The sequence below is a fragment of the Amblyomma mixtum genome, chromosome 4, assembly GCF_055824585.1.
Source record: "Amblyomma mixtum isolate Tamu chromosome 4, ASM5582458v1, whole genome shotgun sequence".
NCBI classification, from domain to species: Eukaryota; Metazoa; Arthropoda; class Arachnida; order Ixodida; family Ixodidae; genus Amblyomma; species Amblyomma mixtum.
The window spans coordinates 48,446,799-48,460,089 of NC_143015.1; the positions used below are offsets into that span (position 1 = coordinate 48,446,799).

The window sequence follows — 13,291 nt, forward strand, 5'->3', positions numbered from 1 at the left end:
AGCTAGCAGACCTGAAATTGTTGGCAGGTAAATTACTTCTTGAGGGTTGAGGAACTAAAGAAAGAAAATGCCGCTCTAAAACAGCAACAAATGCAGACTGGGTCACCGCCTACGACCGGTGGCGACAATAACCTTCCCCCCTCAACCTCCGCCGGAGCGGACATGCATGTTGAATCAACGCGGGCACCCCCGCCTAAGCGAAAAGCAGGTGGTTCCCTCTCCGAAGACCAAAAACTAGGCGACAGCATTCACAAAATTGTAGAAGCGCAAACGCAGACTAACAACACCCTCATTCAAATGCAGCTTACAATGACTTCCGTCATGGAAGAATTATGCACTTACCGGCAGGAATTACTTAACTTAGGCAGCTGACAGCAGGAAGCAGAGAGCGGGCTCTTTCCCCTCAAAATTCGCAAGTCCGCTTCTTCTGAAGCGGTATCAGACTAGCATCAATATGGCGCCACAACCAAACTACACCATCTGGCAGTGCAAGTGCCGAGGAGTTAGCCGCAAACGAGCTGTACTCCAACAATTCTTCCAAAATAGGGACGGACCGGACTTAATCGCACTACAAGAGACACAAACCAATAGCAAGCTAGCTGGATATCAATCCTTTTCATCGGGGGGTGAAACGCTTGGAGTCACGACTCTCTTAAAACGAAATATTACGGTTGTCCAGCACGATACCCCAGTCAGTCAAAAATGTCGCACACGTGCTAGTCGAATTAATTCCACCTGGGAAACCCGACCACAGTCTGTTTGTGCTGAATGTCTATAGCAGCCTAAAGTTACGAAAAGCAAGCTTTGGCCCGCTCTTGCAGGCGACCCTGAAACTTGCAGGCCATCACCCCGTCATTTTCACGGGAGACTTTAATGCCCCACACGCGGCTCGGGGGTACCCACAGGAGGACATTAAAGGTCGAAAATTGTGGCCCACCGCACAACAGTGGGGGTTGACTCCTCTTACAGACCCAGTAGTCTCCACCCGCTCGGTGACAGTGTTTCCAGGGATGCGACTCCCGATTTGACTTTTGCTAAAAATTCGGGCACTCCAACATGGATAAACACTCAACAAAATTTCGGCAGCGATCACTACATAAATAGTGGCCTCAACTGGCCCCAAACATCGTAGCGCTCGAGCTCCCACCCTTGTCGATTGGGACACGTTCCGCGCTAAAAGAGCCGCCCGAGAAGCTGATACCCCCAATATACTAGACATAGATGTCTGGGCACAGGATCTTTGTAAAGATGCCAAGTCAGCCACCTTATGTTAGAGCAAGCTGACCACCTGGAGATTGCTGACAGCCGGCTTCTTCACCTATGGGAGGCAAAGAGAGGACTCGAGAACCGACTCAAACGACAGCGGTGGAACCGCAATCTGCGCAGAACAATAGCTAGGCTAAACAATGAGATCGAGTATCATGCAGCCAAACTTACTCAGGAAAACTGGGAGGACATATTCAACTGCATGGATCGAAATATGGGAATCTCTAAGACTTGGAACTTGCTCCGTCATCTACTTGACCCTACAGGTAGCAGAACGACCCGGAGGCAGAACCTGCAAAAGCTTGTGCATGCATACGGGGGCACACCAGAGGACCTTTTCCTTGAACTTAAAGACAGATATATTGGCTATGCTTCTATCCAAGCTTTCCCAGATTATGCTGGTCCGGAAAACACGCAGCTCGACTTCCCAATTACTGTGGATGAGGTTAGGGCAGAGATTGCAAGGCTCAACTGCAAATCCACCCCTGGCCCAGATGCAGTATTCAATTCAATTCAATTCAATTCAAATTTATTTACTAGAATACTGGACGGTCTCCAAGGCTAAAAGTTGCAGCCAGCAACTTGACTGGGCCCTGGAGCCGTTTACAAGGGCAACAACAGACGTCGGTTCCGAGCAGCACAACAAAATATTCACAACGCTATGAACAAAAATGTACGAGGAAATAGAGACATGCTAGAATATTTGTCATTGCAATCATACTCTCATTTACTAATGTGAAAAGTGCATTCGTAGTTGCTTTGGCGATTTGAAGGTTACTTGTTTGAGTTTATTTAGCAAGACCGGTAGGCTGTGTTTTAATGATTGCAGTTTGTACTGAGTGCGAAAAAATGGAACGAACCAGGGTTGGGAAATTCGAGTTAAAGAAGTAGCTCTAGGCTGCAGCAGCGCTAGAGAAAGAAGGAAACTTTGAGTGCCATGTTGAGAAAAATAGAAAACATGCAACAAGCGATGTTCATAGTGATGGTCAAAGCTAACAATATTATATTCTGCAAATAACTGTCTTGTTGTAGACTGACGGTCAATATTAGCTATGTTACGACTGTACCTTTTTTGAAGAACTATTATTTTGTCAGTATTTGCTATTGTCGTGCTTGCCCGCAATAAACTACAGTAGCTCATGTGCGGGGCAAATAATGCATTATATAGTTGAAGTTTAACGTTTTGAGGCAAGAAAGCACAACATCAAGATACAGCTCCAGTCACTGAAGAAATGTTGGTTGCAACATAGTGTATATGAGTGTCCCAACTCAAATGACAAGAAAAATACACACCAAGAATTTTATGAGCTTCCACAAGGTCAATACTTTTGCCACGAATCATTATGCACCTTTCAACAATCAATTTCTTATTACGGGCTCGAAATTATATAGCTTTCGTTTTCTGAGCATTTATTTTCATGCGATTTGACTGGGACCAAACAGACAATTTTTCACGTACATCATTACTATGTAGCACAAGATCATTGGGATCGTTTCCAGAAATAAGGACACTACTATCATCAGCGTATATGATGAACTGAACACTGTTGTCAATATGAATTATGTCATTTATAAACAAGTTGAACAGAAGCGGACCTAATACACTTCCTTCTGGTACTCCACAAAATATTGGATGTAAGGATGACTGTTCGTTCTTAATGCAGACAGACTGGCTTCTATTGCTGAGATACGACTTTAGTAAAGCATGAGGTTTTCCGCGGATGCCATATGAAGTGAGTTTTTCAAGAAGTATGTTATGATCAAGACAGTCGACAGCTTTGCTGAAATCAACAAAAACGCCCAGCGTGTATGCTTCATTGTCAATGCTCTGCAATATACTTTATTTTATCATGAGCAGCGCCGTTTCAGTCGATTTGCCCTTTCTGAAGCCAAATTGACAATCAGTCAAAGCATTAGTCTTGTCTAGAAATTTTATTAGGCGTAGGTAAATGATCTTTTCTAGTCCTTTGGAGAAGACAGGTAATATAGAAATCGGTCGATAGTTACTTCATTTTTGCTTCCATTTTCGTCTGTCGGGTGAAGGAAGATGCTTTCAGAGGTACTGGTACGTATCGCGTTTAATGTTGCTGAGCTGTAATTACCGTAATTTGAGACATTAGTAAAGTGACGATTAAAATGATCAGCAAGAGCTTTACCACTTAGGTCAATGCCATTAACTGTTAGGGGTTCTGGCAATGAGTCACATTTTTCTCTGCCAAGAACATTATTTATGCTTCCACCACGATCCAACAAGATCTTCCGCAACCTGGATGAAGAATCGCTACAATCACTAACTGAGTATATGCAGAAATGCTGGTCGGAGGGCTCAATCCCACAAATATGGAAAACAGCAGAGATCATTCTAATTCCAAAACCAGGGAAGGCACTCAGCCTTGAGAACCTCAGGCTAATTTCGCTCACGTCCTGTGTAGTTAAGCTCAAGGAGCACGTAGTTCATACCCGCCTCAACTTCCTCGCATGACATTTTTAACGCAAAAAAGCATGACCCAATGCATTTTACTCGTGAGCAAGTGCAATTCGTGAGCAAGTGCACGAAGTGCAATTCACGACCGTTTCACTAAGATCTTGCAGCATCCTTTGCTTGCCTTGGGAGCAAATCGGCTGGCACCTAACAGAACAGGCCGTCACAAATGCCCATTTGGGTAATGTTCATAAAGTGACCAAGGGAGCGAAAACCTCAGGATGCTTGCCAGCGTTTTGCCAAGAGGGCTTGTTTTCTTCGAAATGTCGGCAAGCACTCAGCTTTTTCCTCCCTTGTTTGCTTTGTGATTATCAAGAACCATCATGACCAACCTCTCTCTACCATGGACAATGGACTTGACTTCAGTGGGACTGCCGACCAAGATGTTGACGACTGGTTGTCATCGTATGAGCGAGTGAGCAGCTATAATAAGTGGGATGACACTATCAAGCTGAGTAACGTCATCTTTTATCTCACGGACGTGGCGAAACCATGAGGCGGACCTATCCACTTGGCCCGTATTTAAGAAGAGCTTTGCGGAAGTGTTCGGCCGCCCTGCGGTGCGCAAGCTCCGTACCGAACAGTGCTTACGGGACCGCGCTCAACACACCGACGAGACCTTCACAAGTTACATTGAGGACATCGTTGACCTCTGCAAACGTGTCAACGCCGCCATGCCAGACGCGGACAAGATCCACCATATCCTCAAAGGCATCGCTGACGACGCATTTCAGATGCTCCTCGCGAAAAATCCCACCACCGTCAGTGAGGTTATTAAGCTTTGCCAGAGCTACGACGAGCTCCGCAAGCAGCGCGCTTCTACACGGCGTGCCGGTGTCTGCGACGAAGCCCTCTCCACACTGGCCCTGGGCGGTACTACTCCTGAGGACTCCCCTCTTCTCAACCAAATCAAATCCTTCATTCGTGAAGAGGTCGCTCGCCAGCTGTCCGTCATATCCCATTTTCAAGACCCCGCCCGCCAAGTTCCTGACTCCACCCCGTCTTTGGCCCCTACCATTCGCCGTGTCGTGCAAGACCAAGTCGCTGATCTGCTACCGTCCAGCCCTGTGCCCGCGCCTGTGACAGCACCCCTGACGTACGCCCAAGCGGTGGCCAGGCCACGACATACGCCGGCACCCGATTCCTACCAGGCCGCCCCTTCTTTCCGTCCTCCGCCGCCGTCTGAGCCCCCATCCCCCCTTTGTTTCCCCTGATCGCCAAATTTACACCACTCGCCGATCGCCTTCCCCTCGACGCCGTTTCCCTTCCCCGGTGCTGCGACGTTCTAGCTCCGCGCTTGAGGGAAACTAACAGCCGCAGTTCCGGGGGCAAGAACTGCGCTTGTTTCGAACTCCTCAAGTCCTCCGTGTTGTCCCGCTAATGTAATCGTAGTGTTCGTGGAAGGTGCCAAGGTTCTCGCCCTCGTCGACACGGGCGCTGCAGTATCTGTCATAAGTGAAGCTCTCTGCCTCCGACTCCGCAAAGTGACTACCCCACTTTCTGACTTTTCGCTTCGCACCGCCTCATCACAGCGCATTCATCCCTCAGCCGCATGTACGGCCCGTGTCCTCATTCAAGATGTTTTGTACACCATCGAATTTATTGTGCTGTCTCACTGCTCACACGACATCATCCTGGGATGTGACTTCCTTTCGACTCATCGTGCCGTTATTGACTGCGCTCGAGCTGAAATCGCCTTTTCTCCGCTGTGTAACGCTCCCTTTTGCGACGTCCCTACGCAGTCTGCCAAACTTGTGGTCGCGACTGATACCGACATTCTTCCGTTTTCTGCTGCCCTCGTGCCGCTCTCCTGTGTCGGCGTCCCTCATTCAACTGTTTTCTTCACGCCTTCCGAAACCGCTTCCCGCCACCCCTTCCTCCTGCTTCCCTTTGCTGTTCTGACGATCGACCATGGACAAAGTGCAATTTACGTCTCGAACCCATCTTCGTACCCGTCAGCAGTGCTCCGAGGTGAATGCCTCGGACGTGTTGAAGAACTTGATTCCTGCCTTCCCTACCCTATTCTTGATACCACCGCTTCCTTCGATGTCGATGTGCTCAGCTCTCGTGATGTTAAGAATGATCCACCGCCCTCCGACGTCTTCCACCGTGCCATTGACGCCGACCTTCCACCCGCGCTACGTGATCAACTCGTCGCCCTCCTCCAGCGCTTCAGTTCTTTTTTCGATCTTCCTCAGACTGCCTTGGGCCGTACGTCTGTCGTTGCGCACACCATCGACACCGGTACACACGCCCCTCTTCACCAGCGCCCCTATCGTGTCTCGCCTTCTGAGCGCCGCGTCATTTCTGATCACGTGGACGACATGCTCCGTCGGGGTGTCATACAGCCCTCCCACAGTCCCTGTGCGTCTCCTGTTGTGTTGGTAAAAAAGAAAGATGGTTCCATCAGGTTCTGTGTTGATTACCGCCGGCTCAACAACATCACACGCAAGGACGTCTATCCCCTGCCACGAATCGATGACGCCCTGGACTGCTTGCAGGGAGCTGAGTATTTCTCCTCGCTGGATTTGAGGTCAGGCTACTGGCAGGTGCCCATGGCTGACGCTGATCGCTCAAAAACTGCCTTCATAACACCTGACGGCTTATATGAGTTCAACGTCATGCCGTTTGGCCTTTGCAACGCCCCGGAAACTTTCGAACGCCTGATGGACACTATCCTTAGTGGACTCAAGTGGGAGAGTTGTCTTTGCTATCTCGATGACATCGTCATCTTTTCTGCGGACTTTTCTTCTCATCTCATCCGAAGCCCACCTCACTGAAACAGCTCCGTAGCTTCGTTGGCCTTTGCTCTTACTTCCGTCGCTTCATCTTGAATTTCGCCGCGATCATCGCTCCTCTGACCCAGCTACTCGCAGGCAGCTCCAACCTCTCCGCATGGACGCCTGCTTGCGATGACGCCTTCGACACCTTGCGCCGCCTTTTGGTTTCGCCTCCCATCCTGCGCCACTTTGACCCGACTGCGCCTACTGAGATCCACACTGACGCCAGCGGTATTGGACTGGGTGCCGTTCTCACTCAACGCAAACCTGGCTTCCGTGAATATGTGGTCGCCTACGCCAGTCGGACCTTTAGCAAAGCGGAGGCCAACTATTCTGTTACCGAACGAGAATGTTTGGCCATCATTTGGGCCATTGGAAAATTTCGTCCCTATGTCTACGGCCGCCCGTTCTGTATAGTAACCGACCACCATGCCCTGTGCTGGCTGGCCTCTCTCAAAGGCCGGTCAGGCCGCCTAGCTCGCTGAGCTCTGCGATTGCAGGAGTATGACATTCATGTCATTTACCGCTCTGGCCTCAAGCATAATGACGCGGACGCTCTTTCCCGCTCGCCGCTACCTAGTGCTTCATCGCCTGCTCCTGTGTCTGCTTACGACTTGTCCTCGATTGCCACTGCCGACATGTCCACCGAGCAGCGGAAAGACCCTTGGATCGCCACTCTTATTAACTTCCTTTCGAGTCCTACGACTGATAATTCGTCCCGTTCCCTCTTACGTCAAGCCCGTCACTTTTCTATTCGGGACGGTCTCCTTTATCGTCACAATTACCTGTTCGACGGACGCAAATGGCTCCTAGTGATCCCCCGCCATCTACGCACCGACATTTGCGCCGCTTTCCATGCGGACCCCCAGTGTGCCCACGGCGGCGTGTTGAAAACCTATACGCGTCTGCGTCTCCGATTCTACTGGCGTGGCATGTACCGTTTTGTTCGCCACTTTGTGCGATCTTGCCCATCCTGTCAACGGCGTAAATGTCCGCCTCACACCTCGCCTGCTCCACTGCAGCCGTTACCCTGCCCTGCCCGCCCGTTTGACCGCATTGGCATAGACCTCTACGGCCCCGTCCCTCCCACTCCCGCTGGTCACCGCTGGTTTATCGTGGCCGTGGATCATCTCACACGTTATGCTGAAACGTCTCCATTACCATCTGCCTCCGCCTGCGACGTGGCTTCCTTTCTTCTAAAGAACCTGATTCTTCGCCATGGTGCTCCTCAAGAACTGCTCAGCGACCGTGGACGCGTATTCCTGTCTTGCGCTCTTGAGGCCCTCCTCAAGGAATGCCGCATTATCCATCGAACCACTTCGTCTTACCACCCTCAGACCAACGGCCTGACCGAGCGTTTCAACCGAACCCTCAGTGACATGCTGTCCATGTACGTCGACGCCAACCACTCCAACTGGGACCAAGTTCTTCCCTTCGTCACCTACGCATATAACACTGCGACACAAACCACCACTGGATTCTCTCCCTTCTTTCCTCTGTACGGCCGCGAGCCCCCCTGCACGATGGATACTCTTCTTCGCTACCGACCCGACATTTCCGAGTCCACGCCACTGTCCGACGCTGCCAGGTACGCCGAAGAATGCCGCCAGCTTGCTCGCTCGTTTGCCACGCAGACCCAGTGGCAGCAAAAACATGACCGCGACACTTCCGCGGCCTCTACCTCCTACCCTGCGGACTCCCTTGTGTGGCTCTGGGTGCCTCCCACAACTCCCGGCCTTTCGCGGAAACTGCTGCATCGGTATCATGGTCCCTACCGGGTTCTCAAGCAAACATCTCCGGTGAATTATATTGTTGAGCCTGTTGCACCCGCTGCGGACTTGCGTCGCCGTGGCCGCGAAACCGTCCACGTTGACCGACTGAAGCCGTACTACGACCCCTATGTTCTTCCTTCCCCTTAAGACGCCAGGATGGCTGCTTTTCACCCGGGGGAAACTGTAGTGTGCCAACTGTGACAGGTTCCGCTACCGCCATGCGCCGACACTGCGCTGCGCCTGACGACGACGAAGTTATGCGCCGACACTACGCTCCGCCTGACGACGACGAAGTTGCCCCGCTCTCTTGGTGCTGGCTACGCCCGTCTACGCTGCCAGATCCTGCACGGCGGTTCGGTCTCTTGAGGACGCCTAATAAACGCACCCCTACAATATGGCTAATATATAAACTGGGCCAAGAGTCACCAGTAGAAAGGAAAGCATAGTGTAATTCTAGAGCTTTGTTTTTTTTAATTTCTGAGGTCGATCAATAGAAAACTAGGTGTCCGATCATTTTATGCCGGACAAATAATTTATTACACAATATAAAAAGTAGTGAGGCCCCCATTTGCTTCGCCAAACTAAGTGCGGCGTTGTTGCTGTAGCAGAATACCTGAATGCACGGACCCTTCCCTGCGCATTTCTTTATCGTCTGAGTGATAGTGTGAATTAGTGGATAGTATTATTATCGAGAAATTTGGAGAACATAACCAACCCCTATATATAGCATTCATTGATGTCGAAAAAGCATTTGACTCAGTGGACACCTTAGCACTCATGCTAAGGTGTTAAGGTGTAGAAGAGTCTGATGTGAAAATACTGGAAGATATCTACAACTACTGCACAGCTGCTGTAATCCTTCATAAAGTCCATCATTGGGAGACACGATCTCGCAATTTACCTGTTTACAGGAGGTGTTCCGAGGCCTGGATTGGGAACAGTTGGGGATAAGAGTTAATGAAGAACACCTAAGCAATATGCGATTCCCTGATGACATTGTCTTGCTAAGTCACTCAGGAGATGGGCTGAAAAGCACGATCAACGAATTAGACAGGCACAGCAGAACGGTACGTCTTAAAATTAACGTGCAGGAAATTAAAGTAATGTTGAACCATGTCGCAAGGGAGCAGCAGTTCACAATTGGTATCTAGTTGCTGTAAGTGGTAAGGGAATACATCTTCTTAGGGTAGGTAGTGACTCCTGATCCGGATCATGAGAGAGAAATGAACTAGAAGAATAAGAATGAAATTGAGCGCATATGGGACCTATGGAACAGAAACGTGGAGACTAACGAAAAGTGATCAGCTTATGGACAACGTAGTGAGCTATGGAAAGAAAAATGGTGGTCATTAGGTTTAAAGACCGGAAGCGGACAGAGTGGGCGTGGGAACAAACGCGGATTGATGACATTCTAGTCGATATCGAGAGTAAGAAATAGGTTTAGGCGATATGTGTAGGCCTGTACACATACATAGACATCACTGTTAAACCATTATCTGTATACTAACTTTGATTTATTTTTTTGTTCCACTGCTAAGCTTGGATCTATGTTTACTGAGGATGAATAACTGATTTTACTTATCCTTGGATTTCATTTTCGGACCACTCTGTTTTACTTCTGTTCTGCACTGATCAAGTGTTCTCGTTTTCTTTTGTTTGACTGTATGAATTGATTGCTGTTGACCAAACGCTGCTCATTAAGTGGGGCGACGGACTCGTCAAGCCGCCTATTGACGGCTTTTTTCCGTCGTCCTCCATCTGTGTACTGTACATGGTGGAAGTAAAGTTTTCTCTTCTCTTCTCTAATGTCAAGGCGGGATAACCGTGAGTCCTCAAGGGTAACGGAGTGAGTTTTAGAGAAGGGAATCGTAATAGGGGGTAACAGAAAGTTATGTGGGCGGATGAGATTAAGATGTTTGCAGGAATACATTGGCTGCAGTTGGGAAAGGACAGGGTTAACTGGAGGGACATGGGGGAGGCACTTGCCATACAATAGTCAGGCTTATGATGATGATGGATCTTTCGCACAGGTTACTTATTACAGTTCTACATACAATGTAAGCGACAGGTGGGGCGACGTAGCTTCTGCTTTTTCACTCGGGTGCAGCGATCGCGGTCTGAATTTACATTTCCGCTGGGCTACAGCATGTGCGCCACCGTCAGTTCCACTTGGCTGCATCTGGCGTGTGCGAGTTTAGTGCTTTCCACGGGGCTGCAGCTACCGCGATACCGGTTTTCCTGCTTTGCGGTCTTTTCTCTAGTATATAGCGAGTGGTAGTGCAGGAAAAGGAAAGGATGATTTGCTCCCCATATTGAGGCGAAAGCTTTTAATGCCTCATACTGTCGTGACCAAGGCTTGTTAGGAAATGTGTCTGCGTTTCGGATGGATGCCTTATGTGGGCATGTGCCAATCAATTGCCAATCGATACTTAATCGGGTGCAATCGAAATACATCAGAACATAATAAATAGGGATTTCAAAATTATATCATTGTACTTAATGACTAAAAGACTAATTGGTAATTAATAGTAGTTAAGAAGTGGCATGTGGGACTGTGCACTGCACCTCTACCTTAAGTAACACTAATTAATCGGTGTACTGGTTAAGGTCACGTTAAATATGACTAACCATATATTAACTAGTATCACGAAAAGTGCTACTTGTGCTTAACTATCATTAACCAACATTAATAGTTGGACCTTTCTAGAAGTTTCATAGACATTCTAGAGAGTTCCATCACTTGACAGATGAGTGACAGGGCGTGATGCATGACATTAGAAGAATGGTAGAGACCAATTAGCCTAATGAACCTTTCTAGTCACACCACATAAATAAATAACACCGAGTAGGAAATTGGTCGAGTTGCGGAATCGAACCAGGGTCTCCAGAGTGCGAGACGAGCACGCTAACCACTCCGCCATGCCAGCTCGATGGTTTGGAATGAGCAAAGGCGCGTCTAGCTAATGCGGCGTCTTCGTTCACTCCCATCTTTCTTCCTTCCCTTACGGCGACATTAATGTGTTCACCAAGATATGTGAGAGAGGTACATTTTTTTCCCTCAAAAACCAATTTACCGTTGAGCAAGGCGTACAGCCGAACGGGCGATGGTGGTCTGTTGACTCCCTGGCAGCGTTGCAAGACGCTGTAGAGTTCCACTCTTACAGCCAAGCTTAACGTCTTAACCACACATCAGTGACACAAGCAGCAACACTGCGCTTAAGGTTTTCGCCTCACCGCACTTTAGGTCAACAAAGTGCCCCGCTCAATTTTTTTTTCTCACCCGCAATCAATCGCCTGGCACTCCTTCCCTCTACCACTTGCATATCCTCGTCCTCCGAAAAAGGAGAGGTGTGATTCCCTCTCTCCACTTTTGCCAGCCACCATGGCAGGAGGACGCCTCATTTGCAGACAGGACGGCTTTTTCGCTACTGAACAATATAGGGCTAGCGCGCTAAAAAAGAAACAGAAGCTTCCAGTGGGCTACGAACCCACGACCTCCTTACATCGCATGCGCTGCTTTACGAACTCATTTACAGGGACTGCTCTCCAGCCTATTTAAGGTGGTATGTATATTAACGGCGACCTAATCTCAGAGTGTTCGCCAGCGCCACTCTGGCCCATAGGGGCGCGCATAGAATGTCCTGTTATGTCCCGTTAACGCCGAAACAACTACGCCTGCGATATTCGCTGTGAAACCTACGATTTAGTTCTTTCTCTTTATTCGATGATTACTCTCTCTTGCTCAATTGCGCTGCCCTCCGAGTTAGAGCGCCGGTATCCTAAAAATGAATCAATAGCGGCCTGCAGATCGTAGTATATAAGATTAGCCTCTACATAAGGCTTCGGCAACTCCAGACGAATGCAACGTTTGATGAACGCTAAGTTATTGACGTCGCTATCAACTACCCGCTCTTGGCCACCGCACGTGTTCTCTTAGCGGTTAATTGATTTATATTCTTTTCATTGAAATTAGCGCTCACCTTAACTTCATGGCATAAAAAATGATTGCAAGAACATTGGGCAAAAGTGATTGCTATGCCACTAATGCTGTTAAATTGATTGAGTTCTATTATACCAAAAGAGCCGCCATGGTGGCTCAGTGGTTGTGGCACTCGGCTGCTGACTCTAAAGACGCGGGTTCGGTCCCAGTCTCGGTGATCGCATTTCGATGCAGACGAACTCCTGGAGGCTAGTTTACTGTGCGATGTGGGAGCAAGTTAGAGCAGCCCAGGTGGTCGAAATTTCCGGAGCCCTTCAATGCGGTGCCCCACATAGCCTGAGTCGCTTTGAGCCGATAATTAAACCACCATCCTACAATACGTACGATCTTTACGCTCACTTAAATAGTCAGATATTATGCGAAGCATATTGCTAGAGCTACCACTCACGCCGTCGCCGTGGGACCCCCACGTGACACCGTGACGTCACACCACGTGACCCCGTGACGTCACACCACGTGACATCGGATGAGAGAGCCGGCCTCCACCTCTCGCCGTCGCCGTTGGACCCCTAGCCGTCACGCCACGTGACACCGTGACGTCACACCACGTGACATCGGATGAGAGTGCCGGCCTCCACCTCGCGCCGTCGCCGTGGGACCCCTAGCCGTCACACCCGCGCATTCCCGCGCATTTCGAACGCGCGTTCACACTCGGTGTAGGTGAAACGCTCGCTCCACCGGGCAGGCAGACGCGGCTTCCGTGGCTATCCAGGCGCCCACCCAACGCGCGTCTCGGGGTTAGTCGGCGTTCCGCTGTAGCCATGCCCTTGTCTTCCCCCACGACGAAGCCTTCTAGTGGTTGTATTCAGATGACCAAGTATTCAACCAAGGAAAGCCATGTATTACCAAGCCTAGCCACTAATATGCTTCGGATTCCCCAGGCTTAGCCAAGCTGAGCCTCAGCAATTTTTTTCATCTCGTATCAAGTGATATTTTTACTAACACAGTCACATCGTTTGGGCCCCACCAGTTCTATTATAGCCCTTGCCTG

General features: G+C 49.4%; 1 protein-coding gene across 1 annotated transcript in view; it reads right to left on the reverse strand.

Annotated features, from left to right (window-relative positions):
- Positions 1-1,526: 1,526 nt before the first annotated feature.
- LOC149346443 (uncharacterized) overlaps positions 1,527-13,291 on the reverse strand; it is a 108,615-nt gene continuing 96,850 nt past the window's right edge. The window contains exon 2 of the mRNA XM_089541331.1: positions 1,527-1,558. Coding sequence (XP_089397457.1) covers positions 1,527-1,558 — 32 coding nt within the window. The remainder of the gene's footprint in view (positions 1,559-13,291) is intronic.